General features: G+C 39.4%; 1 protein-coding gene across 2 annotated transcripts in view; it reads left to right on the top strand.

The window, feature by feature from the left end:
• Ccnyl1 (cyclin Y like 1) overlaps window positions 1-26,288 on the top strand; it is a 34,855-nt gene extending 8,567 nt beyond the window's left edge. Inside the window, exons 2-10 of one of the 2 annotated variants that reach the window (XM_055616774.1) lie at window positions 1,753-1,827; window positions 3,018-3,052; window positions 8,543-8,643; window positions 11,416-11,451; window positions 13,261-13,312; window positions 15,070-15,189; window positions 18,959-19,125; window positions 22,466-22,628; window positions 24,107-26,287. In XM_055616774.1, the coding sequence (XP_055472749.1) occupies window positions 1,753-1,827; window positions 3,018-3,052; window positions 8,543-8,643; window positions 11,416-11,451; window positions 13,261-13,312; window positions 15,070-15,189; window positions 18,959-19,125; window positions 22,466-22,628; window positions 24,107-24,223 (866 nt within the window). In that variant the 3' untranslated portion in view covers window positions 24,224-26,287. Of the gene's footprint in view, window positions 1-1,752; window positions 1,828-3,017; window positions 3,053-8,542; window positions 8,644-11,415; window positions 11,452-13,260; window positions 13,313-15,069; window positions 15,190-18,958; window positions 19,126-22,465; window positions 22,629-24,106 lie in introns of both variants that reach the window. The other variant, XM_055616775.1, reaches the window with a different exon arrangement.
• Window positions 26,289-26,651: the final 363 nt, after the last annotated feature.

Here is a 26,651-nt window from a genome sequence, read left to right as displayed (position 1 = left end):
GAAATAGCTTGGAAGCTTCCTGCCTGTCACTTCATCCAAGCATGGCTTTGTTTTCCCACATAGCTAACTTTATCTCACACTTAACACTGTCAGAAAACCTTAAAAATAATTTTGTGTGGGGGTATCTTTAAGAATAGTTTTGTTCAGCTGCTGCACTTACAATCTTAGCTCCCGTGAGTCTGAGGCAGAAGGATCCAAGAGTTCAAGGCTAGCCTGAACTACATAGTGCGAAACTATCTCTAAATAAATAATTTAAAAATAAAGTAGATGATTCAGATTCCTGTTACAATGGGAAGCCCTGGATTATGTTCATGCAAGATTCTGTGCTGCTTATTTGGAGAAAGAAAAGGGGTTCTGAATATATGCATTCGTGAAATGCTGAGTTAGACCACAGTGCTGGTAGAGGAGGGGTTTTAGAGTTGAATTTATTTTTCATGTGTATGAACAAGTGCAGATGCAGAGAGAGGCCAGAAGAGAGGATTGGCAGTATACTGGAGCTGGCAAGATAGGCAGTATGTCAAGTGTGTACTCTGTAAAAGCCAAGGATGGTCGGCTCCCTGTGATTACCACTAACCATCACCACCCTTTGGTTTTTTGGGGTTTTTTTTGTTTGTTTGTTTGTTTTTGTTTTTTTTTGGGGGGGGGGATTGTTTTGTTTTGTCTTGTTTTGGTTTTGGTTTTCATGAAGATAGGGTTTCTCTGTAGAGCCCTGGCTATACTAGAACTCTCTTTGTATCCAGGCTGGCCTCAAACTCAAAAGAGATTTGCCTCCCCCAAGCTGTGGGATTAAAGGCATGCAGTACCAAAACTGATGAGATGACTCAGCTCTTAAGAGCACTGGCTGCTCTTCCAAAGGTTCTGAGTTCAATTCCCAGCAAGCACATGGTGGCTTACCATTATCTATAAAGAGATCTGATGCCCTCTTCTGGCCTGCAGGTATACATGCAGACAGAGCACTCATACATTAAAAAACAAAAACTCAAATAAACCCCTTTTTCAAAGAGTAGAATCCTGGCTGGCAGGGTTTGGGAGTGTTGCCTTACTGTTTTTCTGCCTGGATCTTGTTCCAGTTTCTGACAAGTTTGGATAAGTGGCTTGAGGTGAGCATTGCTCAGGATTATCATAGTTTTTGACCTTTCTCATTACAATGTTTCTTATCCCACATTATGATTAGTTTAACGTTGGTTAAATAGAACATTATCCCATCTTGCTCCCAAGGTAGATTGCAGCAAGAAGTGAGTATAGCCTTGGAAATTGAGGCCAAAAGTTAAAAATTAGTTTGTATTGATGGGAGTTATGTAAATCTACACAATGGGTTGCTCCCACAGAAACAACTAACTAAACAAGTTCTCTTGTCTAATGAAGGTAGACAAGAATGAAGCCAAGTGGTTAAAGAATATTTATTGAGACCAGTTGCCTGTGTTGTAGCACATGTGATATATTGAGCTGTATCTGACAGTCTGGAAACATTTTAGTAGTATCAGCATAGAGCTAAGTAAAAGGAAAAACATACATATGATTCTCTTAAAGTTTCATGATTTAAAAGAGTCTAAGCCATCGCTGCTAGATTCAGCATGAATGGAGAGATTCTGCAGTTTTTTTTGTTAGTATGTGTATTTTGTTGCCTTTATTTTCCTCATGTTCATATATTAAAAACCCTTCCCCTAAAAGGTAGAAGTGTGAATCATAATTTTCAAAAACATCTACTTTTCTTCCAAAATAATAATCACCTCTTTTTCTTTCCTTCTGCAGATTTAGCTTTGGAATCAAACCCTTCCGACCATCCAAGGGCAAGCACAATTTTCCTCAGCAAATCTCAAACGGATGGTAAGGCTATTTCCCCACTGAGGAAAAGTCTAAAAACTGCTGCTATTCAATATGACACAGTATCAAAACATCTCATAGAACTTGTATACTGACTTGAGCTTTTCATGCATTTATTTTTGATATATGATGATATGCTTTGCCTTAATATCACTCTTTTAGGGAAGAGCTTGTAGATTTTTGCAGATACATCCCCACCTTGTCTCCCATGCAGATGAATGATTTACAAGTGGCGTGGGTCTTAGCTCTGTGAGTCTTAGCCTCTTTCTTTCTTCTCCTTAATTCAACAGTGTCCTTTAAAGATGAGTGATAAGGTTTAGGGTTCTGTTAGATTTTATGTGAAACGCCAAAACAGCTGTTTTATGTATGGTCATTTGACCTTATTTTATATAGGACCCCCACCGTATGAGCCTGTGTCACACCCTTGTTTATGGCCTCACAACTTCATCTTCATCCCATTGCAACAAAACTCAGAGCAAACATGTCCTAAGTTTTCTAGAAGGTCTGCTAATGTGTAGATTGGTGCTTGTTTCAGGTTGAGAGTGAACTATGGGATTTTTCTGTGCTTTTTTCTGTAATGTTTGGTTAACCCCACTCCCCCATTTTTTAAATTTAAGTAACTTCTGTTGATTATGACAGTGTGAATATAAGAAATTAGAATTATACAAGAATAACTGGGAAAAATGCAGTAATGCAGCCCAGTTTTTAAAGGGTTTATGGTTCTAGCCTGGTTAATAGGTTAATAGTTGTATTTTGTGGGACTTGAGTCTATTCTGGTATCTCTGTGCACTGTAGGCTTTTCCTAGAGTTTGTGCTGCAGATATGCTCAGGGCGCACACTCATTTTAAGCGCTCATTAAGGTAGGGTTGGTGGTTAGATTATCGCAGATTTATTTTTTTTTTATTAGCTGAATTTCTCACCTGCCCTAATTTATTTTCCTTTTGTAGATAGAAATCCTCATTTGTGCCTAATTATGTTATCTGTTAGTTTAAAAGGTAAAATTAGGCTTTTAGATTTACTTTCTGGAGTTTATTTTGACAAATTTATCTGGGTAGAAACTATTTTTTAAAGTAGAAATGAATTTTACCTTAGTTTGCATGTTGGTAATCCATCAGATAAATAGTAGCAGCTACTTTAATTTTTCTGTGGCATTTGTATCAGAATTGATCGATTAATTTTTTTTTTATTCTTAGTGCGTGAAAAGAGGAAGAGCAACCATTTAAACCATGTAAGTAAATAGTTGAAATGTTAAGAAATTTGTAGTTTGGTTAAAAGATTTTGTACAGTGACTTGTAGAAAATAAGGAATGCAGTACTGTTAGTGTAGACTGTTTCTGTACATTTCCTAAAATTCTTTTCTGAGATAAAATATTTACTTAGGAAAGTCTGACTTAATACCACTTTTAAAACAGTGTTCTGACATTTTTTGTTTACTTATAGTTACATAACATGATTATAATGTAGACATATGCCTGAAAATTTTTTCCGTTTTTACTCTTAATTTTTTTGGAATGTTTACTTATTATCTGTGCATTTGCCTGCAAGAGCCTATGTGCGCTTTATGCACAGGTGCCTTTCAGAGGCCAGAAGAGGGAGTCAGGTCTCCCAAAACTAGAGTTAAAGGTTGCTGGGAGCTGTGTGATGTGGGTGCTGGGAACTGAATCTGGTTTCTCTGCAAAAGCAGCTGAGAGCTCTGAAGTACTGAGCCATTTCTCCCGCCTCTTAGTCTAATTTTTTAATTGAAGTAACAAGCCATTAATTTTGGTACTGTCTGCTGACTTCCCATCACTATACGTAAAAGTTTGTTTTCCACTGTGATCACTGTTTCCCTCTTTCATTTCCTCAACATATATATTTTTTGTTAAGTCATACTATTTTTACATTATGTGTGTTCATATTCTTACTTGCTGAGTTATGTTGTATTCTGTGTTGCCTCCTCACACAGCCTTCGCTCTTTCTCTTCCATGGTTTTGAATCTGCACTCTGCCCTCTGGATGAATCCCTTCTCCTAGCCCTATCAGCTCGCACAGCAGTGTACAGCTCTGGCTGGTCTCCTGTTTTCACATTCTTGGTCTTAGAGTGGAGAATTAATTTTCCAACGATTTTCACTTGCCTGGTTCTTAACAGCCAATTTTTTTTACCCCAAATGTTGTCACATTTATCACATGCCTATCAAAAATATTTTCTAGTTAGTAAAATACATCTGCTCTGGCTTTCTTCTGTAGCCACCCCTTCATAGCTTTTGTTATCCTTTTCCAGTGAGCTCGGGTTTGTTAGGCCTGCTCATTTATTTCCTTCAAAGTGTGTTCAAAGTTCCTGGGGTCTCAAATGACTTCTCTCTCATGTCCTAGATTCTCTGCTTCCCTTTATCTTATACTGCCCTGGAACATGTTTTCTTGGGAGGGGACATACTGGTATTCGTAGTGACCTGGCTTGTAATATTTCACCTATAGATGGAGTTCTGCCTTGAAACTAATTTCCGCAGTCCTTAGGATACTTTTCAGATACAGTCTCAAGTACAAAGTATGTAGTGTTTGTTTTATTTACTTTTTTGTGATCCTGGGATTGAACGCAGTGTTCAACACACCTAGGCAAGTATCCTGGGCCGTATCCCTGAGCTCTAGTGCGGCCATTAAACATCTGCTGCTGTGGGCGCTTCGGAGACACTCCCCTTCTCTGGGGGTGAAGGACTTCATCTCTAGGGGCCTGAGAGTTTATAGAAGTTCACTTTGTTAGGGATCTTTTAATTTTATTCAGATCCAATAGGCCTGCAAACATTTTACTTAATTTTTTTTCTTGTGTTTCTTTGATTTTTTTCTTGTATTTTTTTATTCAGATATTGGGCCTCCAGACCAGAATTTCAGTATCTCTACCTAATTTCTGTCTCCCCTTTACTTTCTAGTTTTGTGTCTTTGTTCTGGGAGATTCCTTTACTTTGTGTTTTAATCCTTCTCAGATTTTTCCTAGGTCTTGACTTGCTTCTGACTTTCCAGTGTTGTCACTAATTGCCTTGTCCTGTTGTCTCAGTCTGTCTTTTGGAGGCTTCTCTCAACTGTGGGGCTGCCCTTTGCTTTATGTGACTGGAAGGGCCATGAATTTTTAACTGAAGGTCACTCACAGTGCAAGCATTTGGAGGCCAAGCCAAGTTGGGGCTTTTTCCCAATTCATAGGACAGTTTGGTTTCTTCAGAAAAGGATCTCCATTTTCTGCCTATGAGTTATAAATTTCCTTCCATCACTGCCTTGCTTTCTAGAAATTGACAAAGTGAAGCAGTTCTGCTCTTCAGTGCACACTTCTGCCCTTTCATCTCCAAGATAAAACTGTCAAGATCAAAACTGTCAAGATTTAAACTGTCAGTTTTAGTGGCACTAGAGCATAAGTATGTATAAGGCAGGGCCAGGTAGACTAAGGCTCTGAATACAGCTCTAGCTGGCTTTGGCTCCACTGCATGTTTACCTTATTGCCCAAGAGCTGTGTTTGAATTCTTGTCTGCTCGTACTCCTGTCCCAGCGGGTCTCCATGGGCACGAGCACTGTGCTGCCGTGCTACCTCTTTTTGGTATTTTGAGACAGGCTTTGATGGGTAAGCCTTAACTCCTGATTCTCCTGCCTCTGTCTCTGGGGTGTTGACATTGTAGGCATACACCACCATGCCCAGTTTCATTTTTATCGTTTAAAAACATTAAAAATCCTCTGTCAATCCTGTTTCTTGGTCTGGATATAAACTGTCTTATTCTGTTGATTCAAATGAAATTTGTTGATTCAAAAGAAATAGGTTTGCGGTCAGGCCATGATGTTTAAATGAATTTAGAATCCATATTTAGAGGCTGGAAGAGTGCTTCCTGAACCGGACATGATGTTGCAGGCCTGTAATCCCAGCACTCTGGGAGACAGAGGCAGGTGGATCTCTGTGAGTTTGAGACCAGCATGGGCAACAAAGTGAGTCCAGGACAGGCAGGGCTACACAGAGAAACCCTGCCTTGAAAAACCAAAAAAAAAAAAAAAAAAAAAAAAAAAGAGTGCTTCTTGCTCTTCTGGAGTCCTAAGTTTGGTTCCCAGCACCCACATGGTAGTGGCTCACAGCTGCCCACAACTTCAGTTCCAGGGGATCTGAGGCCCTCTATGACCTCTTCAGGCACCAAGCATGCACATGGTACACATGCATGCATGTGCTGACCGGATAAAGATACATGTTATTCTTTGTGTCTGTTTTAGTAACCACCTATTAGATGTGGTTTTTCTTTTTCTTTTTTAAACATTTTGTAGGCTTAGTTTTACTAGTAGTGTAGTTTATGGATTTATAGGGCAGCAATGGTAAGATGCTAACCACAACTGGCAACTATTAAGTTTTCAAGCACCATCAAGAGAAAGCTCCATTTAGCAGCTATATTACAGACTTTGCTCAGAGATTATCTTTTGCCATTGTCTAGTTTCCAGACTGAAAAGTGTGACTAGCTATGTCCCCTGTTGTGTATTGCTTAGTGGCAAGATTTTATATTAAGGTTTTCTATGTTGAAATTGAGAGTGTGGCCTGAAGAGGGCAGCAGCGGTGCAGAGCAGCCATGGCTGTCTTCTGGGTTCACTCCAGGAATCTCTTGTCTTTATTAGGAGTGCAGTCTGAATTGTAAAGGGACAGTGTTTGGTATTTCTAGACAGTAAGTTGCTAGTTTGCTAAATGAGCACCTAGGGGCTAGAACACTATCTAAATGCTTTAATATTTTTAAAGATAAGCCACTATACATTCATGATTAGAAACCTTGTATAGGAGGAAAATGAGAGGAAGCCTCACGAAGTCTACCAGTTAATCTATATTTTATTACTACTTCATTTTTCTCTTTGTTTTGTTTTGTCAAAATTGATTTTTGTTCCCATTATATGCTCTGTTACTCCTTAATACAAGTTGCACTTCCTTAATTGAGAATCCATAATGTTCCAAAATATAAAATATGAAACTTTTTGAGTGCCAATCCAATACAAGCGGATATTCCAACACCTGACCTTATGTAATGTGGTAGCAGGCAAACAAGAAAAATAAAAACTGCATAAAATTACCTTTGATTGTGTAAATAAGGAATACAAATAAAATTGCTTGTGCTTAGACTTGGGTCCTCTCCTTAGAAAATCCCTTTAATATATAGAAATAATTTGTTATTACATATTATATAAGAATATTATGGAATCCACTTCTGGTTTGAAAAAAAATATTTAATCTTTCAAATAGTACTTTTCAAAGACATCTGGGGCATTTTGATAAAGAGCAAGTGACTTTATAGTGAAACATCTGAAACAAAGAGAGTGTTGTTTTAGCTACCATGTGAGTATTTCTGATTGTGGGCTTGTGCAGCTTTTACATGCTCTGCCCTTTCATCTGTGTCTTCTGCCCACCCCATCTTCCATGTGTTTATGAGAAAGTACTAGTGGTCAAAGTGATAGTATGACAGAAATCATTAATGATAGGAGGAAAGGAAGGCGCATCTGAATTCCTGATTTTAAGAATGCTGTAATTGGTATTTTGTTCTAAAGAATGCTGCTGCTGATCTTTATTCAGTGATACTATTTGATCAGAGACCAATGGGTCTTAACATACTTCAGGCAGTTTTAATAACTGCTAATAGCTGTATTCTTGCATACTTTGCAAATGAATGGATACTTCTAAAGTGTTTTACAGATAGTTGAGAAGGCTCAGAAAATCAATTGTCTTCATTGCAGTGCCACTATATATCGTAGGAAGAGTTATCTCCCAGATTATAGTTAACTTTTCAATACTGGAGTTGAACCCAGGGCCCCAACGATACTAGTCAAGTGGTCTACCAGGAGTTACATTCCCAACCTGACAATTTTTAACGAACAGCTCTTCAAATGCTTGAACTTCATAAGCTGTTACGATTGTGTGCTCAGATTTGGGTGTAGAGCATTGAGAGTCTTCCTGTGGAGAAGCAGTTTAGGAATACCCAAAGAGAAACATTTTGTACCATGGTTGTAGGCAGAGAGATGCTGGAAGATAGATGGAGGACTAAGGGAGGCATCCATGGCAGAGAGCATCAGGAAGGTGTCGTGATGCATGCTAAATAACTTTAGAGAGAAAAACAATAACACTTGAGGTCTTCATTTAAGGAACATAATGGTAGTATGCTTATATATGAAATGAAAGTTAATGTCCCCAAGTTGCTTTTGCCTTCTGTTTTCAGATGTGAGGAAATGTTACTGCTTAAGGGAATGGCCCAGAGAAACTTGTACCACCTAGCTTGTTGGCTTGAGCAGCCAGGCACACCATTTCAGCCACTACGAAGTTTATTATTCACCTTGTATTTACTATAGTAAGATGCTCTTGTGCCAGTATTTAAGGCATTATATTTTATTATAGTTGACTATATAGAAGTAGAAAGCTGCCTTTTGTTTAAGAAAAAAACACTGAAACCTTAAAACTTTTTATAATGTTTATAAAGGAAATTGATAATAGATACTTGCCAGGTTTGATTCACAGGAACCATACTGAAGGCAAATTTTATAACCCATTCCTCAATATGACCTGTGGACAGTCAAAGCCTCCAGTGGGTTTCCTGCAAAGCCACGCATGCTGTTGCATCAGGCTGTTGCACTCACTCATGTACTGTAAAAACTACCTTAATGCTTTATCATTTGACATTTTAACCAAGGAAAAAACACATTTTATAGATTTAACTTACCGTGACATTTTCTTCTATTTCCCTTCCCCTTCAGGTATCTCCAGGGCAGCTTACTAAAAAGTATAGCTCATGCTCAACAATATTTCTAGATGACAGCACAGTCAGCCAGCCTAACCTTAGAACCACAATAAAATGGTGAGTACAACTAGGCTGCCGAGCGCTGAGTGACAGACCCCTCTGCTAAAAGCATCCCAGCCATTTTTGGTCAATTCAGTCATTTGATTATCCTGTTAAGCACTCAGTTTAAGAAATTGGAGTCCGTTAGATACTGATTTTTAAGGGACTAAGTGTAAATTTTCAGTTTCCATTTTCTCTTAGACTGCATGGTGGAAAGGAGAGCCAGTTAGCAAATAATTAGCAAATAAGAAATTCCAGGAAAAGTATACCTCTGTTGGGTGCATCTTTATTGTGAAAGTACTGTTGAACATAATAGATGTTTCTAGATTAATTAGTTAGAGGCCTAAAATAATACGTACTGCTTTGGCAACTACTCTTGGAATGAACAGTTGTCCCCTCCCAGCACTGTAGTACACAGGTTGTAGTTGGAGGTGATGCCTAAGAAACATGAGATGAGTTCAGGTCTATGACTAAAGAAAAGTGCAGAGCTTCCCCACTGCATTGGAGTTGTCCAAGAAATAAGTAGTCCTTGGGTTTGTAAGTATTGATTTTTTTTTAAACATAGTTTGGGAAATGCTTGTTTAGAGTATTAATGCTTTTGTTTCTAATTTTACTTCTCAGTCTAAAAAACATAATTGGCTTATAATCCTAATTTTGTTTCTAATACACTAGCTTTTTAATTTTTTTTGGCCAATTACCAGTAATTTCTTCATTGAAAAACTGTAAGTTTTTATTCATCATAATATATCTTTCCTTTCACACTTAAAACAGCAGTTGAGATTAAATTGTGTTTCAGCAAAAATTGAGCCACAGCTCTGAAAGTGCTGAGTTTGTTGTCTGAACAGTAATCACTGAGGGTTGGTTTTTAGAAAAGCTTCAGTCTGTGAGTAAAAAGATCGTTGAAGTTTCATTAGAGTCTTCAGATCGTTTTGAGTGGTTCTGAAGTTTTTGTATGTAATTCATATATTTTAAAGAGTGACTTTGGTCAAACCAATAGGTGTCATGCCCATCTCCCAACCCCAGTGTAGCCTAACTTTTAGAAATCCACTTTTGAAAGTACAGTTTTAATTTACTTTCTTTAACTAAATTTTAAAAGTCAATTTATTGTGAAATATTTACCAAGAAAATTCGAGCAAATTGGCTTTTTTGAAAAATGTTTATCATAGGCGATATGCGTGACTGAAGGAGAGTCAACACGTGCCTGCATGTGAGTGTACTGGCTCATCACAGCTGTAATCTCAGGAACTGGAGGCTGAGGTGGCAGGGTCTGGGGTTTCCAGAGCATCTTCAGCTACATAGCAAGTTTGGGGCCAACATCAGCTTTGTCTCTAAGAAAAAGAAAATGCTGGCTGGAGAAATGGCTCACAGCCATCTCTACTGGGGTCTGATGCCCTCTTCTGGCATGCAGCTGCACATGCAGCTGGAGCACTCATAAAATTAACAAATAAGTAAAATCTTTAAAAGAAAAGAATATACGGGTCTGTGAGCATGTGCATTTTTCTCATTTTTGCCTTTCCTTTAATTCATAGACATGTTCAGGTGACATTCAGAAAGGAGTTGCATGTGAGGCATTAATTACATCAGCAAAAAAGTGTCCAGGCAAATTTTTTGATCTTAGCATAACCCCTTCTCAAACTTTTTGGCACAGTGGAATCACCCTGGGAACTTCAGAGTAATCTTGATAGCCAAGCCTTGCCCAATGTCAATTGATCAGAATACCTTGGGCTAGCCTTAAACCAAGGTGACTGGTGTGAGGCAAAGTTTGGAAGCTACTGCTTAAGGAGAATAAAGAACTGTGCCTGCCTACTTTGTGGGACCTTAGATTCATCAGATTTAAGTAATGGTTCCCTCTCTTTTTGTAAAAGTGGTGGTTAGATAAACTGTCATGTAAGTATTAGTGGTCCTTTTCAGAACCTGTGTGTGTGTGTGTGTGTGTGATTTTAAAATCAGTCAGAAGGTAAAACTGAAGCACTGTAGAAGTATCCATCTTTGATGCCAATAGTGCTACAAAGTTCAAATTTTTAAATTTAAAATACATACAACTACTAAAATTCAGATTTGCCTTCCCTCAAATATTTTGAGTTTTTATTTTAGATGGTATAGCCAAATGGCAAAAAAACAAAACAAAACAAAACAAAAAAAACTTTGTTCTCTAGTTAACATCATCTGTGGCAAACTTAGGAGTAGAATAATACAGTATCTAGAGGGTTATGTCTACTTATTAATATTTCACTTAAACTAATTTGGAAATACCTGCCATTAATACTATACCATTGTGCTGTGTTGAAAGCACTACTTTCTTGTTTTGAGACAGCCGGCCCTATCAGCAGATTTGTGGACGCTCACTCACATTTACTAAGTTTTCTAATAATATACAGAAATGGTTCCAAATGCTTTTATTCAGTATGCAGAACTTTTCATTACTAGGGAGCTAAGTATCTGTGGTGGTTAAATGGACTATAGCGAACTATAAATCCCTACTGTTTTAAACTTAAGCATATGTACAAATACTACAACTTGCACAGAACAAAAGATTCTGCAGGTAGAAGGGCAATGACGGGGGGATATGTAAGCATTTGCACATGACCACAGTCAGCAGAAGCATGCCTTCTAAAGCCATGATGTGTCTAGTGTTTGCTTCTAGTTGTATAACAAGTCAGAGCACTGTAAGTGTCCTGTCTAAGTCTAAGGCACTATTCTAACTACAAGACTTCTGGGCTTCTTGGAAAGTCAACCCTGCTTAAAAATGATAAATAAGTTTCTTCAAATCATTTTTTTTTCCTTCCACAGTGTGACCTTAGCAATATATTACCACATAAAGAACAGGTGAGCATCTCAAACTGCCTTCCTCTTCCAGCTAATTATCTGCTAATAGCAGATAGCAGAATTAACCATAGGAACCAGTAGATATAGAATCTTCTATTAGAGTTCCCTGTTCTTAAGACCCTTTAAAGACTCTTTAGTTACTAAAGGTTTTAAACAGTATGGCTTTATTATATTTATACTTGCTGGTTTATATATATTAAAATTTAAAAGTATACATTGTAACTAGCACAGGATTTTTTTGAACTTGTTTGTACTAACTTATAACTATCTTCTTGTTATGGTGTCTCCTCTGCATGCATTGTAGGATGTTTAACAATGTTATAATTGTTTGATCTCATTGTGACAATCGAAACTCACAACAAAGAACCGTCTTCTTAATGTAATTTCTTTTGAAAAATGGCTTTTTCTGCATAAAAAAAATGAGAGAAAGCATCTCACTTGCATTTTTATAAATCTCTTTAATGTATAACTTAGTAGAAAGACAAGTAGATTTTCTGTTTCTCTGTCTTCACTTTCATTTTGTTTTAAAGAAACAAGAAAAGCCATTCCTCCTCTCTCATATACATTTGAGGGGAAGTTATTTTTAAAGCTTTCAGATTTTTTTTTTATACTCTCTAGTACTATGCTAAAGCTGCATAAGGATGTTTCTTGTAATAGAATTTTATATTTCTCAGTGAACTCTTACATTATTCTCATTGATCTCTATCTTGAGTAGTAAGTGAGTCTTTAACTAGTCTATAGCATGACACATCCTGGTCATATGGAAAATAATGAGTCACTGTTGTGTATGATGTTAAAAGCTTTTGTTTTCAGTGCTTAGCAAAAACTGTGAGCACTAAAAAGCTCTAAAATGCACAGCGGAAGGCACAGGTTCCCAATTTTGGCTTTTAAAAAGCTTGACAGCTTGAATTTTATGACAAATCATTTTCCTCAAAGTGACAGGCCCACTACATGCAGTTTTGAGAGTATTTGCAGTTACACATAAAAGTGATACTCTGTAATAAAGGGCTGGTTGAGGCCAAAAGTAAATGACAAATGCTGCATGGGAACTTTCCACTTCCTCACGCAGAATATTAAAAAGAAGGGTCAGGATTTAGGGACGTTAGTTAGCCTGCTTTATCAAAGACGTCTGAGTGCAGCAGCAGGCTTGAGAAGCAGACGTGCCTGAGGAGAGTGCTGGCAGAGCCTTGGTTCGTGCTAGGAAGCCTCTTCTTACAGTCACCACAAACTTTGAGCGGTAAGAAGCAGGGAAAGCTTTAACGTGATGAACAGTTTGGGGCCATGTACCCTCCCACTCAGGGAATCTCCTGAGCCCACAACCGCAGAGGAGCCATGCTTAAATACGTGTTATGCTTTCTAGTTTAATGAACCTCTACGCAAAGCAACAAAAGAAACAAACAAACAAAATTGGTGTTTTAAAAGAAATGGGCAACTAAGCTTTAATTCATGCTGTTTATAAGAAGCAAGTGCAGAAAACTGAAATGGGGCAGAAACCTGTGAAATTTACATTTTGTTCACATTCATCAAAATTCTAAGTTCTGGAACATCTGCCATTGCCTTATATGAGAAAGAGAAATACAATTTGGTTATTGGCACTGCCTGTTAGGGGTTGCCAGTACTTTACAGGCACACTAATTGGCAAAGATGCCACAGTACTGAGTAAAAAAAAGGTTTTCAGACTGGCATCCAGGAGGAATTGTAAAGGGCTCACATTGCTAAAGATTGGGCGTCCCCTCTCAATCTCCCCTACATCCAGTACTTGTTAACTAAGATACTGACACATCCTGTGTAACCTTTTAAATGTTACAGAGATGCAGATAGATCCCTGGACATTTTTGATGAGCGATCGCATCCACTCACAGTAAGTATTTGTTTGCTTTTGTTTTGTTTTCTGAGACAGGGTTTCTTTGTGTAGCTTTGGGTGTTGTGGACTCACTCTTCAGACCAGGCTGGCCTCAAACTCAGAGATCCACCTGCCTATGCCTCCCAGAGTGCTTAGATTAAAGGTGTGTTAAGTCGTATTTTTCTTTCCTAGAATTGTGTTTACTTCATACTTGCTTGTTTTGCAGCTGAATTCCAGGAGGAAGGCAGGCCCTCTAGCTTGAGTTAGGAGAAGTGTTGTATGGCTATGATAGAGTAACAGCTGGCCTGGTGCTTTGTTCAAGTAGTGAGCTAAGAGAAGTAAATGTATTGTCTAAATCAGCTTTTCAAAAGATAATCGTCAGTAATGTCAAGTAGTATAAATATTTGTAAATAAATACAACAAATATGTAAAAAAAAATCTCCAAGAAAATTAGGAAATCTTAAATTAGTTAAAATGCCTTAAGTGGGGTTGGGGCCTTGGAGAGATGGCTCAATGGTTAAGTACATTGGCTGTTCTTCTAAAGGTCCTGAGTTCAATTCCCAGGAACTACATGGTGGCTCATAACCATCTATAATGAGATCGGGTGCCCTTTTCTGGCCTGCAGGCACAAATGCAGGTAGAATGCTGTATAAATAATAAATCTTTTTTTAAAATGGCTTAAATCAGGTGTGGTTTGGGTACACCTGTAATTTCAGTACCTTGAAGCCTGAAGCAGGACAGTGACTTGAAGTATAGTCTACATAGTAAGTGTCACATAGTAAGACCCTGACTTGAAAACAACCAAAGAACTATAAGCATTTAAGAAGTCACTACCTCAGGCATAGGTTAGCCACTCTTGATACTGAAGAAGCACACATGACTGATGACTCTTATGTGGACAATTCAGTGTTAATAGGCTCTTAAAAATTTTTTTTCAAAGTTTATTGCATCTGTGACACCTGTGACACTTTAGGATCAGTGAGATTTCAGCATAAAAAGAATTGGGAGAGTCTGTGGAGGAAAATGGGAGTGTATAAAATTCCTGATGCTGTGCTTGCGTTTCTTTAATAAATGATGGGTGGTGGGTATATATGAACAATTATGGGACAGCCATATGTTGCTCCACAGTGGGTACATCCTCAGATATGTGCTAGGTGATGTCATTACTCTACAGAAATCGTAGAGCACTTCATCTAAGATGGTAATAGTATTACTCATTGATATTTTATGGAACTGATATTATAGATTGGTTCATCATTGCCAGATATGTCATTCATGCCAATTGACTATAAGGGCCCACACTGTTTATATTGAAAAAAACTGAAAGTCACTGGGCATGGTGACACACACTTTTAATCTCAGTACTCAGGAGGAAGAGGCAGGTGGACCTCTGATTTCAAGGCCAGCCTGATCTACATAGACAGCCAAGGCTACAAAATGAACCCTGCCTCAAAACAAAAAAGTGAAATAAGTCATACCACCCAGGCCAACAAGATGGCTCAGCAGGTAAACACACTTGCTGTCAAGCCTGAGCATCTGTATTTGACTCCCAGATATGATTGAAGGTAGAGACCGACTCTAATATTAAAGTTGTCCTCTGACCTCATGTGTGTACCAGGGCTGTGCATGCCCATACACAAATATACACAATAAATGCTTTAAAAGCAGCCAGTTGAAATTATTTTAAGTAACAGGTGGGCACAGTGTAGAGATTGCTATCTTAAGAATACTATTTCCTTCAGTCAATATTAATATTGTCATTTTTTTTCTTGCAGAGAGAGAAAGTTCCAGAGGAATACTTTAAGCATGACCCTGAACACAAATTTATTTACAGATTTGTTCGTACGCTTTTTAGTGCTGCACAGCTGACAGCAGAATGTGCAATAGTGACACTGGTAAGCTGTTCCTGTCTTATCAAGCTTCATTAAAAAGTTTGTACCCAGGTATGTTTAATCACTGAAATTATCATAGGAACTTTAATAAGAGGAACCTTCTGAAGCAACGTGAAGACACACATTTGAATATAACAGTTATTATGCTTTAAAATGTTGCCATTGCTTTTATTTTCCCAAAACAATTGCTACTATAGGCAGTGAGAGAGTTCTCCTTTATACCTCAGTACACAGACACAGAACATGTTAATGGGACTGGACTAGGAAGCAGTAACAAACCCAAGTGGTTCACTGAAACCATTCAGTGCAGTTTAAGGCACATGCCAGGCTGTATTGCCCGGGCACTTCTGGTGTGTGTTGTGACTGATGACCGCTCCGTTCTCTGTTCCTTGGCTGATGGGTGCTAACCCACCTCTGCTGATTACTCGGGCTTGCCTATGAAGTTGCCCAGGATTATAGTACTAGTAGTTCTTAGAAAGGCATTGTGAGCTTGCGAGGCTACAGGTGTGTGCTTTATCTTATCCATTCAGAAAGACTGTAGTAAGACTGTCATTTTGAGTAATGAATGCTGTTCAAGTGGCTGGTATTTTACTGCCCCTGCAGCAAATGCATAGTGAAAAGTCAAATGTGTGGCTCTGAGGAAATATTTCTACCTGTTCGTTTAGCATCCAGTTGGGGTCTGAATTGGAGACATATGTATGCATGAGTAGAATTCCCCAGTGGGCACTTCTGCTGGGGAGGTAGGGAATGCAAGAAGGAAATTGGGTTGGAAGAAGACAGGGGAGGGAGGTTATTGTAAACAAGGAAAGCAGCCGTTCCTGGAAGAAGAGAGTGGTCCTTTGAATATACAGGACTGCAGAATGAATTTGAATCAGAGGTAAAGAATTAAAAGTGTTTGTTGAAATGTGGAGAACATTAGCAGTGAAAATGGACAGCCCTAACAGATCTACCATGAGTGTTTGGGAGATAAGCCTGTAGGGGAGGAGGCCAAGTACACCAGAAGGAAATTCAAGAATGAGTAATAGAAGGCAAGATAAGAACATTCCCACAATGGCAAATGCCGTAAAAAAAGCTACAGCCATATACCCTGAACAGTTCCTCTACACCCTGTTGTAGCACCAGGGCAGAGAAGAGAGCAGATGGAACAAAAGTCTTGCCTCAAGAGTGTATGTACTAGTGACGAAGACCACAGGTGTTTTGCAGATGTTTGTTTCAGGTAGTTGACATGAAACAACTACCTGAAAATCAAGCCTGGTAAAGGGCTCATGAGTGACTCAAGAATTTTCTGTTTTAGAAGTGGCATTTGAACAGTGGCCGAACTGCAAAGAGTGAAGCCAAGGAGCGTAGGTATTATAGACAGTAGGATAGTGTGAGATGAGTGATTCTCAACCTGTGGGGTCGTGACCCCTTTAGCAAACCTCTGTCTCCAAAAATATTTTACATTACGATTCAAAACAGTAGCAAAATTAGAATTATGAAGTAGTGACAAAAGTAATTTTATGGTTAGGAGTCATCACAACATGAACCATAGTAAAGGGTTGTACATTAGGAAGGTTGAGAACCACCGGGCAAGAATATGATGCAGGACCATTCCATGTGCTCAAGGAAAGCAGGGTGGCCATGTGGTGGGAGTGAGGCTCTGGGGAATGAAGGAGAGATGCCAGGGACAGTCTTACAGGAAAATAGGTTCCAGGTTGATTAGTAACTCTTGGTAAGTCTTGAGCAAGGAAAAAAATGATCTTAATTTGGGACCTTTCCTACCTGTCTTTGGAGAGGTGGACTGTAATTGGAGGTCAGAGTAGAGGCAAGCAGAGTGTTAGGATGCCATATGGTAATGAATCAGGCAAGCAGTGAAAATTGGCCCAGAATAGAAAGTTGTTAAGTTACCATTGAAGATAGCAAGAACAGTTGTTGCTTGCAGACTGGAGTAGGATAACATAAGGGTTTGGGCTTCTATGCCTAGGCAAGTGGAAAGCTGAAGTAGGTGAAGGTGAAGTAGGTTTTTAGGTGTAGGCCTTGATGAGCTGCATGGCAAGAGCTGTTTCAGAATAGTGACATCAGCCAGAGGTAGACACAGGTGGGTACAGTAAGCAGTGGGCTGGCCATGTGCATGATCTGAAGTGGGCTTGAGAAGCAGTACTTGGAATTGTGGGAAGTGACATCAGAGCAACCTAAACATTTACTTTGAACTGATCTCTGGCAGAGGGAGAAAGACTTCCAGCTGTTGAGGGAAGAATGTTGTGCACAGTGGGATGGAATCAGGCCCACCAAATAGAAGAGTTGGCTTTGGTTTGGGGAGAAGAAAGCCCTATCTTCCACTGACACGAGAGGACAAGTGTTAGACTGAGTGCCAGTACCTACCTGTTAGGAAAGGGCAGCCGAGGTTTGGCAGTGCTCAGTCTGAATATTTCTGTGAAGAACAGGGGTACTCTGAGGGAGAGAGATTCATTTCTCAGATAAGATGAGAGTTCCGAGTTTGGGGATAATCTCATGAAGGATACATAATATTTGTTAGACATTTGTGTTTGGAAACAGAGTTTGGAGAACATTACCAAATCTGAGCCACTAGTCTAATGACATTTAAAAAAATGACTAACTTTTAAAAGAAAACTCCTTTTTTGCCTTTTATCTTGATAAAAAGTACTTATATATACCATATATGGGCTGACTTCCACACCTTAGCTCAGCATCTGGTTTCTACCACTGTAGATCACAAATGAGCTTTTCTTGTCATTTTCCAAAGTTACATTTGCATTATCATTTACATTATATTATATTTAGTATTGTCACTAATCTAGAGGTGATTTAAAACATACAGGACTGATCATCAAATGGCTCATCCATGATAGCACTTGAGCCTGGAACAGGAAGATCATGGGTTCAGGGCCAGCCTGACCTACGTAGTGATACCCTGTCTCACAAAGCAAGGAAGGGGGTGTTACATGCAAACACTGCCATATATAAGGGTCTTAAGCCTGGGCAGAATTTGGTCCTAAAAGCAGTCTCCCTAGGATACCAAGGGACAACTGTATGATGTTCTGTAGAGAAACTTCTGAAGTAACAGTTCCCAGCTTCTTTCACAATCTTTACTCAACTAACCTCACCCAGTTGCTTGTAGCATAGGTGTTTGAAATGTTTAAGATCATCCATGAGAGTGGCTCACGATCTGCCTGGCAGGAATAAGAGTTCCAGAAGTAGGCTGGCAACTTTGCTAGCACTGTAAAGCCAAGAAAATTAATGAAGTTGCAGATTATGTAAGAGGGAAAATGGCTCCTTAGGAAGTGAGAGGGAATGATTGACCATCCTTGGGTGCAGGTGGTTCTTTATAAGGCACTGTGCCTGTGGTGCAGTTCTACCCAGCAGCCACTGGGCGGCTCTCTTGTCCTAGTTCCACACAAGGGTTATTATGAACTGGAAAGATTTTAATGTGCTCACGGTGACTTGGTATTATACATTTAAGCATAGCATGTATATACAATGTAAGATGTGAGAGACTTGGGGTTTAATAAACAGCCTGAATCTGCTGTTTGCTGCTCTGCAAGCATAAAGATGGTGTCACTTCCATTCTTTAGCATGCCCTTCACTGTGTGCCAGTCCTTGCTCTGATCAGGAGCAGGGTTGGCAGCAGGGATGTCTGACTTCAGATCTGGCCCTCATGCTGAGGTAGAGCAAAGTCTCTGCAGAACTGCCTAATCAAACACAGAGGAGGCCATCATTCATACAGTCATCGCTGAAGCTGAACTAAATCAAAGACCAGTGCTCTCTTTCGCAGGTTTACTTAGAGAGGCTTTTAACTTACGCTGAGATCGACATCTGCCCCACCAACTGGAAAAGAATTGTTCTGGGAGCCATTCTTCTTGCCTCCAAGGTTTGGGATGACCAGGCTGTGTGGAATGTGGACTACTGCCAGATCCTCAAGGACATCACAGTTGAGGACATGTGAGTACATAAGGTCTGAGTGAGCCTCCTAACCATTCTTCTAGTACTATTAATTTTCTCCCATAAATTTTTTACATAAAATTTAAAGAGTGTTTTTAAGGGCAGTTTTAAACAGACAATAGAAATAGACATAAAACTACATTCTTTTATAACAGTTTGTAGCTTCCATCATGAATTAGTAGGTCTTGCTATGTGTAATAATGTGCTTGATAACTTAAATAATTTCTCATGGTTTTGGTGACCCTTGCAAAGACAGCATAGCACAGTCACAACCAAAAATATTACTGCTTTTTAAAAGTCACCAGTTCCTCTCCCTTTTTGAGAGCACATGCCTGTCTTTTGAATTGTGCCTGCCAGTGTTCATGTCAGTCTCTAGACTTCTGTAAGGTTTACCTTCAGCCTGAGTCATTCATTGTGTATTTACTTGTGCTGCTTCTCTTCTCTCTTTATTTTTAAATCTGAGTGTCTGTAACAGGAACTAGACGTACAAAGGTGAAGGCTGCAGGAGATGCTCCTGCCTCCTCTCCATGTGGAGTGTTGTTTGTTTTTAGAGCTTGATCTCCTGGGCCAGGGAAGCACCAGGAGTGCGCGTGGTCCTTGAAGCAGCTCAGAAGATTCACCGGGTTATGAGCACACTGGGCACTCGCCCGGTCATAGCAGCACTCTGCAGGCCTCAAGATCACGGAGAGCATGGCCTTAGTGATGACCACTAGCCTGGGGCTGTAAAAAGGTTGAGAAGTTTGCAAACAGGATGAGCACAGGAGAGAGGTTTCCAGCAATCCTCTTGAAAGTGCCCACTTGACAGTGAAAATGTCTTTGTGGGGAGCGCTTAAGAAATAGCGTGGTTATGAAGAAACCCCTTGACTTCATTGAGCATCATAGGAAGACACCTTATAAGGATAATAGAAGTTACCCGTTTCGGTAGTTAGGACTGTCGGTCAAAATTACCAAACTCTTTATAACTGAAGTAACTAAGGGACCACTGGTGATGGCAACTGGAGTGTGTGGTGAAAATGACCTCTTTCAAAAGTGATTGTGACACTAGGAGCCATTTTAGCAAAGGATGTAACAACAAAAGAATCTGAAATAAATAGATACGCTTTGGGAAGTTACTGAGGCCAGAGTGACTTTGATCCCTGTGTTAGTGGGCTACAAACTGCTCTGTAGGAAAAAGCAAAATGCATAATCATATATACTATGCACAGCAGCTAAAAATATCTTAAAACTCAGGCCAGGCATGCTAGCTCATGCGTACCTTTAATCCTAGCACTCAGGGAGACAGAGGCAGTTCAGATCCCTGTGAGTTCAAGCCCAGCCTGGTCTACAAAGTAAGTTTAGGACAACCCAAGCTACTCAGAGAAATCCTGTCTCGAAAAACAAGAACAAAACTTAAAAAAAAAAAAAAAAAAAAAACTCAGATACCAGAGGCTCTAGTTATTGTAAGATCAGAAAAGACTCAGTAAAATGTTTGGGATTCTCAGCTCTGAACCTACTGCAGGGCAGTGGTGGCTGGGGCTGAGGCTCTGGTACTCACAACCCTTTTGTTATGAACAGAGAAACACCAGGAGCCATGTTCCTAAGAGTCGCCTTTTGTTTATGATCTTTGAGAACTGAAGAGCTTGACTACAAGCTTAATATACATTTGTCTCCTTTTTCCGTTGTTGGCTATTTATACTGCCCTTATTTTTAGTCTAAATTAAAAGTTAAAAATCAGTGTCTATAAGATTTTTCTTAAAACTTTCCACCATGTATGTGTTTTGTTAGGATGTATTTTTGTTCAAAAGAGTAAGTTAACTAGGCAGCTGCTGCTCAGAAAATGTGCTGTGCCTGTAAATGGTATGTCATTCAGGCATGTAAAAAAACAAAACAAAACAAAAAAACGAAAACCCAGAAGGTGCATATTCTGTTGGCATAATGCTTTTCTTCAGTGATTAAACCTCTATTAACAGACATGTTAATCCCATGAAGGACTGGATTTCAACACAGTTAAAATGTATGAGTGGAGGAAATATAAAAGGGATAGTGAAGTACGTTTGTTTCAGTAGCAAATTAAGTCTTGATTACCTGATTATCAAAACATTATCTGATTTACATTTCTATACGCTTATTGCCATATGAGCAGGAAATTAATTTTGGAAGTAGGATGTTTGGCTTTAATTTCAGCAAATAAGAAAACCATATTTTACCTATTTTCCATATAGATACTTTTTAGGCACTTAGTGAAGAAAATATTAAAATTTTAGAATTAAAAAAACCAAGTATGTTTAAGATAAGCCTCTGTCATGTTTGTTTAAGTATTTATAACTTGTCTATAATTTCTTCAGAGGATTATGACTAGTCAAGGTTTACTCTAATTTTGTTTTTATTAAATCTTCAGCAAGGTCAGCATGGTCACACAATACAGAGCTGCTCTCCCCCTCCGCACACCCACACATATTTCCCACCTTATTGAGCTCACCTCTCTGTGCACAGCCCCAGCTAGGGCAGCCAATGCTGCACGTCTTGGGGGTTTTATCCCCTGTAGTACTGGAACCGGGTTTGCTGGTCCAGTGCTCTACTAGGCGTAGTATACTAAAGTGGGTTTAGTGTAGCCAAGGCATCTGTCTTTGATCTCTCTGCTTTTCCGAGTTTAAAGTGAGTATCTTAACTGTCATAGTGACAGTTTGTCACCTTCGTGCAGTATTAAGGTGAGCAGAAACTTGCATTATGCCCTTTGACATAGCCTCATGTGCTAGGGCAGAGGGAAGGGATTTCCTTTCCCATCCAGTGTGGCCTATTTATTTATTTATTTATTTGAGATGAATCCTTGTTGCCTCAAGAGTTTTTCCCCCTCAGAGATAATAGCGTGGCTCTCGATGGATCCATTTGTTGCCGTGGTGATGTGCCCACTCCTTTTGTTGGCGCTTCTCTACTTCAATAAGCCCCTTCCTGTTATCAGCCTGGTGAAAATGTCTGCAAGTTCTTCAGAGCTAATAAACAGCATACATCATTCCTTTCATCTGCTCACTATAGCGGGCCTTGTGAGTGAGCGTAGAGTATGAATCGTACAGCTGCACTAATGGAACTCTGAAGAATGAGCCTGCAAGTCAGCAGCACAAGCACATGAGAGGGCTGTAACCTTTTCCCCTCCAGCCAAACTCATAAGAGTGCTGGGATGCAGAAAGGACCATGAATAGCTGTACCTTGTTTGAGCATTAGTATATTAATCTGGCTGGGTAGCCTTCACGTGTTCCAAAACAGCAGTTAAAGCTATTCTAGAAGCTCTGAATGATACTTTTGAAGACAGCCCAGTTGACTAAAATTGTCCTGTGTGAGTTTTGCTGTGTTCCTCCTCCTCCAGGAATGAGATGGAAAGGCATTTCTTGGAGCTGCTCCAATTTAATATTAATGTTCCTGCCAGTGTTTATGCCAAATACTACTTTGACCTTCGCTCCTTAGCAGATGACAACAACCTGAATTTTCTGTTTGCGCCTCTCAGCAAGGAAAGAGCACAGAACCTAGAGGTAAGAGGTGCGATCACTAAGTCGGGTTTTCTGTGAGCTACCCTGCCAGCATCCATGAAGGCAATGGAAGACATTGAAGAGGTTATCATCTTCTTCATGCTAACTTTGGCATCATATTTTTCTGGGCCTTTTATGAGTTCTACAAGTACCTACATTATAGACAGAAGGTAGATACTACCTCCTGTGATCATAATTCAGAGTCATTTTAATAAAATGTAATGTAGTTTTAATAGTTTCCCCATTGAAGCTCTGCATTCCCAAAAAACCACTTACAGGTAACTTCTTAAAATTATGTCCTTAGTTATTCCTGCCTGCATATCACAGCTCTGCTGCATTTCACTCAGTTGGCAAATTGTCCAAGTTTAGATACCATGAGTTTTATTAGACAGCATTAGTGTCCACACTGAGAGATGTATGTTTAGGGATGCATAATGCATGTGTGTTTCTCATACTGAGTATAGAAAGTACATTGTGTTTTCATGAAAGTGGTTATGGAGGCCAGAGAGATTCAGAGGTTGGAGCATGCTTCCTGATCTTCTAGAGGGTCAAGTTCAAATCAAATACCAACAGTCATATCTAGTGCCTCCCAATTGTCTGTAACTCCAACGCTCAGGGATCAAGTACCTTTAGGCATCCATGTAGCCTTCCCCTACCTCCCTACCACAGTCGTAAATAAAAATAAAAGTGCTCACTTAGATAAGGCAAAATAATATTTATGGCTTAAAATTTTTAGTAAATATATGTCACAATGATTCACATACTTTAGAATGGAACTTCCTTAAGCACCTTGATAATTTAGAATGTTTTCCTACTATTAATGTGCTAATGAAATAGCAACTTTAAAAAAAAAAAAGAAATAACAACTTAGATGCTTTAGTGATTAGACTCCTGCCATCAAATATAGAATTTGCCCGCCTTGTTAACCTTGTTGTTAGACCAATGAAAACTGAGTATACTCATGTTTAAGAAAGTTACACAAGTAACTTGATAATAATGTGAAAGCATGTGACTACATCTTTGAGAAGTGTGTGTGTGTGATGGCCAGAGGTACCATTGAGGCCCTGGGATCCTTGTTTTACCACCTCCTAGCACTGGGATTAGAGGCATTTGCCACCCTGCCTGGCACCTTACATGCATACCAAAGGTGCAACCTCAAGTTCTCATCATGCACAGCCAGCGCTTTACCCACTGGGCCATCTCTCCAGTAACTTAATAAAGTTTCCTTTTCCAGGCAGTGAGGCATGACCCTGAAAAGATGAATGAACTAGCAGGAAGTAGCATCCCCCAGGACATTGTGCTGTAGACCTCCATCTTCAGATAATGCACGTGGCTGCATTTGTTTAAAATGTGAAGGATGACTTAGTATCATTAGGTCCCCTGCCTGCTCCATGGAAGTAGTTTGTGTTGCTTTTTGTTTGGATGTTTTCCTCAAAGTTGCATTCTTTTTTAAACCTCTCTTGTTTAATTGCCTTTCCTAGGCCATTTCAAGATTGTGTGAAGACAAATACAAAGACTTGTGTAGAGCTGCTATGAGAAGATCCTTAAGCGCTGATAATTTCATTGGGATGCAGCGCTCTAATGCCATCCTCTCTTAATGGAGAGAGACGTGAGGAGTGACAACACCGGGAGCTCCTCAGTGACAAGGCTGGAGAGAGAGCACTTCTCCTGGTCAGAGGCCAGCAGAGGTGGGGCTCCACCGAGCGAAAGACCTCGATTCAAGAGACTCTGGACAGTGACTGCTGACTCCATAGGAAAGAATGGGACCTTGTCAAAGCAACCACTCTCTGTCCTTTGTAATGTAAACAGTTACAAAAACCACTCCAAAGCAAAAGCTCTGACCACACAGATATTGCTTACCATGTAGGCCAATGGCTGTGAAATATGTGAGGTTTTGAAATTGTTTGAATTTTTAGACTTTTGTTTGAGACAGGGTCTTACATTGCCTGGGCTGGCCTCAAACTCAATATAAGATTGAGGCTGGCCTTTAACTCCTAATCTTCCTGCCTCTACCTCCCAAGTGCTGGGATTACCGTGCCTGGCTCAAACTTTTAGACTTTAAAGACACTAACCATAAAATATTTTTTTCTTGTTTTTCTTGCCACCCCCCGCCACCCACCCACCCAACTGCTGCATACGCTTTTAGAATTGTTCAGTATTACCATTAAAACATGAGATTCCTTCCCCATTTTTGTGGTGCTGGGAATCAAACTGGGGGCCTGGCCTGTGCTTGGTGAGCATTTGAGCACTGAGCTACACCTCAGCCCCAAACATGGGGTACGTAACACTCGTAAAACCACCTGGTAGCAGATTGTAGCATCAGTAGGTAGTAACGGTTCTCCACTGTATCATCTGGGCTGCTAGCCATTATTGGCAGTCAGTTTACCAGAAAGCCGCTGGCTGAGACTGACCATTCGTACTCTTTGCAGTCACGTTTGCTAGCATTTTGGTATGTTTGGAGCCACAGAGAGAAAACATCAGTTGTTGATTATTTCTGTTGGGTCCATGCTGCATTTCCTGTGAAATGGTGCTTCTCATTTTCTGATGATTTTTCTCTTATTTGTTAAACAAGTGTATTAAAAGATATTTTCATAATGCCAAACAACATAGCAGTCCAGTGATCATGATCAAATGGCAAAAATACAAGGTGTCCCCCAAATTACTGATAGCTTCATACTTACGGAACTGTGTCTGGACTCTCTGGGACACTGCAGCAGAAGTATAAAAGCCACAAACTTTCAAAAAACCTCATTTGAAAGTTTTAATCTTACCAATTTGAAATAATTAAGCTAATTTAATTTTTCTCTTGAAGATTGCAAACTATGAACCAAAAATTAAAATTAAAGGCTTAGTATTCCAAATTTGGGGAATTAAGTTGAAAAGTAACTTAAAACTTTTAAGTAATGTTTCATTAGTTTGTAGCATTTATAATTCTACAGGTGTCAGAGCTGACAACTGCATTGAGATTTGGGAGCTGCCTTGTATTTCTATGGAAGCACTCTTTTTTTTTTTTCAAGTAATTCTTTGCCAGGCTGGGCGCTAACTGCTTTGATCACCAAAGTGTCTTTACATTCAGTTAAGAGGGTTATGAAAAGCAGTATTAACTCACATATAACAAATGAAAAGAAATCAGATCCTCAAACAGCAGGAGAAATGAGCAATTAAAGATCTATCCTGCTTGTTGGCCCAGGTGCAGACATCTTCTAAACTGTACCCTAAGCACAGGCTTTAAAAGGCAGGGAGTAAATGATTGGGGAAATGATGACAGCAGCGCCTAAATCTGAAATAATAAAAGATTTGTGTTCTACATGTGTACATTCTATTTCTCTCACATGTAACCGTGGAAATCTTACCTGTAAACAGGACCTTTGTGGGGCAAGAATACTTTCTCTTAAGGCTGCAATGTTACACACGCTCTCAAGTGCTGCCAGGTTCATCATTTATAAAGGACAGACATAAATGTTAAGGAAGGATGTATGAAATATTACAATCTACCACCTCAAAATACATTGTTTATGGAGTTCAGAGCTTAGAGATTCAAGTATTGATTGTGGTTTTTCTTTCCCATGTTTATATTAAAAGAAAAGCTAATAAATTCTATTTTAATTAAAATATGGCTAGTGTGTTTGTACCACTCCTCTGTCCACAGGCCATTACAGCTCTCCTGAAAGCGCTGCTTTGAATCTTGCCATCAGTTCAGGCAGTAATTGTGGTTCTGACCCTCCTAATGTTGTGACTCTTTAATACAGTTTTTCATGTTGTTGTGACCCTCAACCATAAAAGTTATTTTCATTGGTACTTCATAACTGTAATTTTGCAGACTGTTAGGTTGTAATGTAAATAACTAGTATACAGGGTATCTGATATGTCACCCCTGTGAAAGGGTTGTTCCACACCTCTAGCCCCACCCCACAGGGGGTCAAAGCCCACGGGTTGAGGACCACTGGCTTAGGAATGTTTTCTACCTGAAGATGATGTATTATACCAGGAATTTGTCTATCCATAGTGCTTAGTGGCATCACACAG

The sequence above is a fragment of the Psammomys obesus genome, unplaced genomic scaffold (assembly GCF_907164565.1).
Source record: "Psammomys obesus unplaced genomic scaffold, mPsaObe1.curated_primary_1811, whole genome shotgun sequence".
Lineage (NCBI taxonomy): Eukaryota > Metazoa > Chordata > Mammalia > Rodentia > Muridae > Psammomys > Psammomys obesus.
This window is presented reverse-complemented; position numbering and strand designations above follow the sequence as displayed.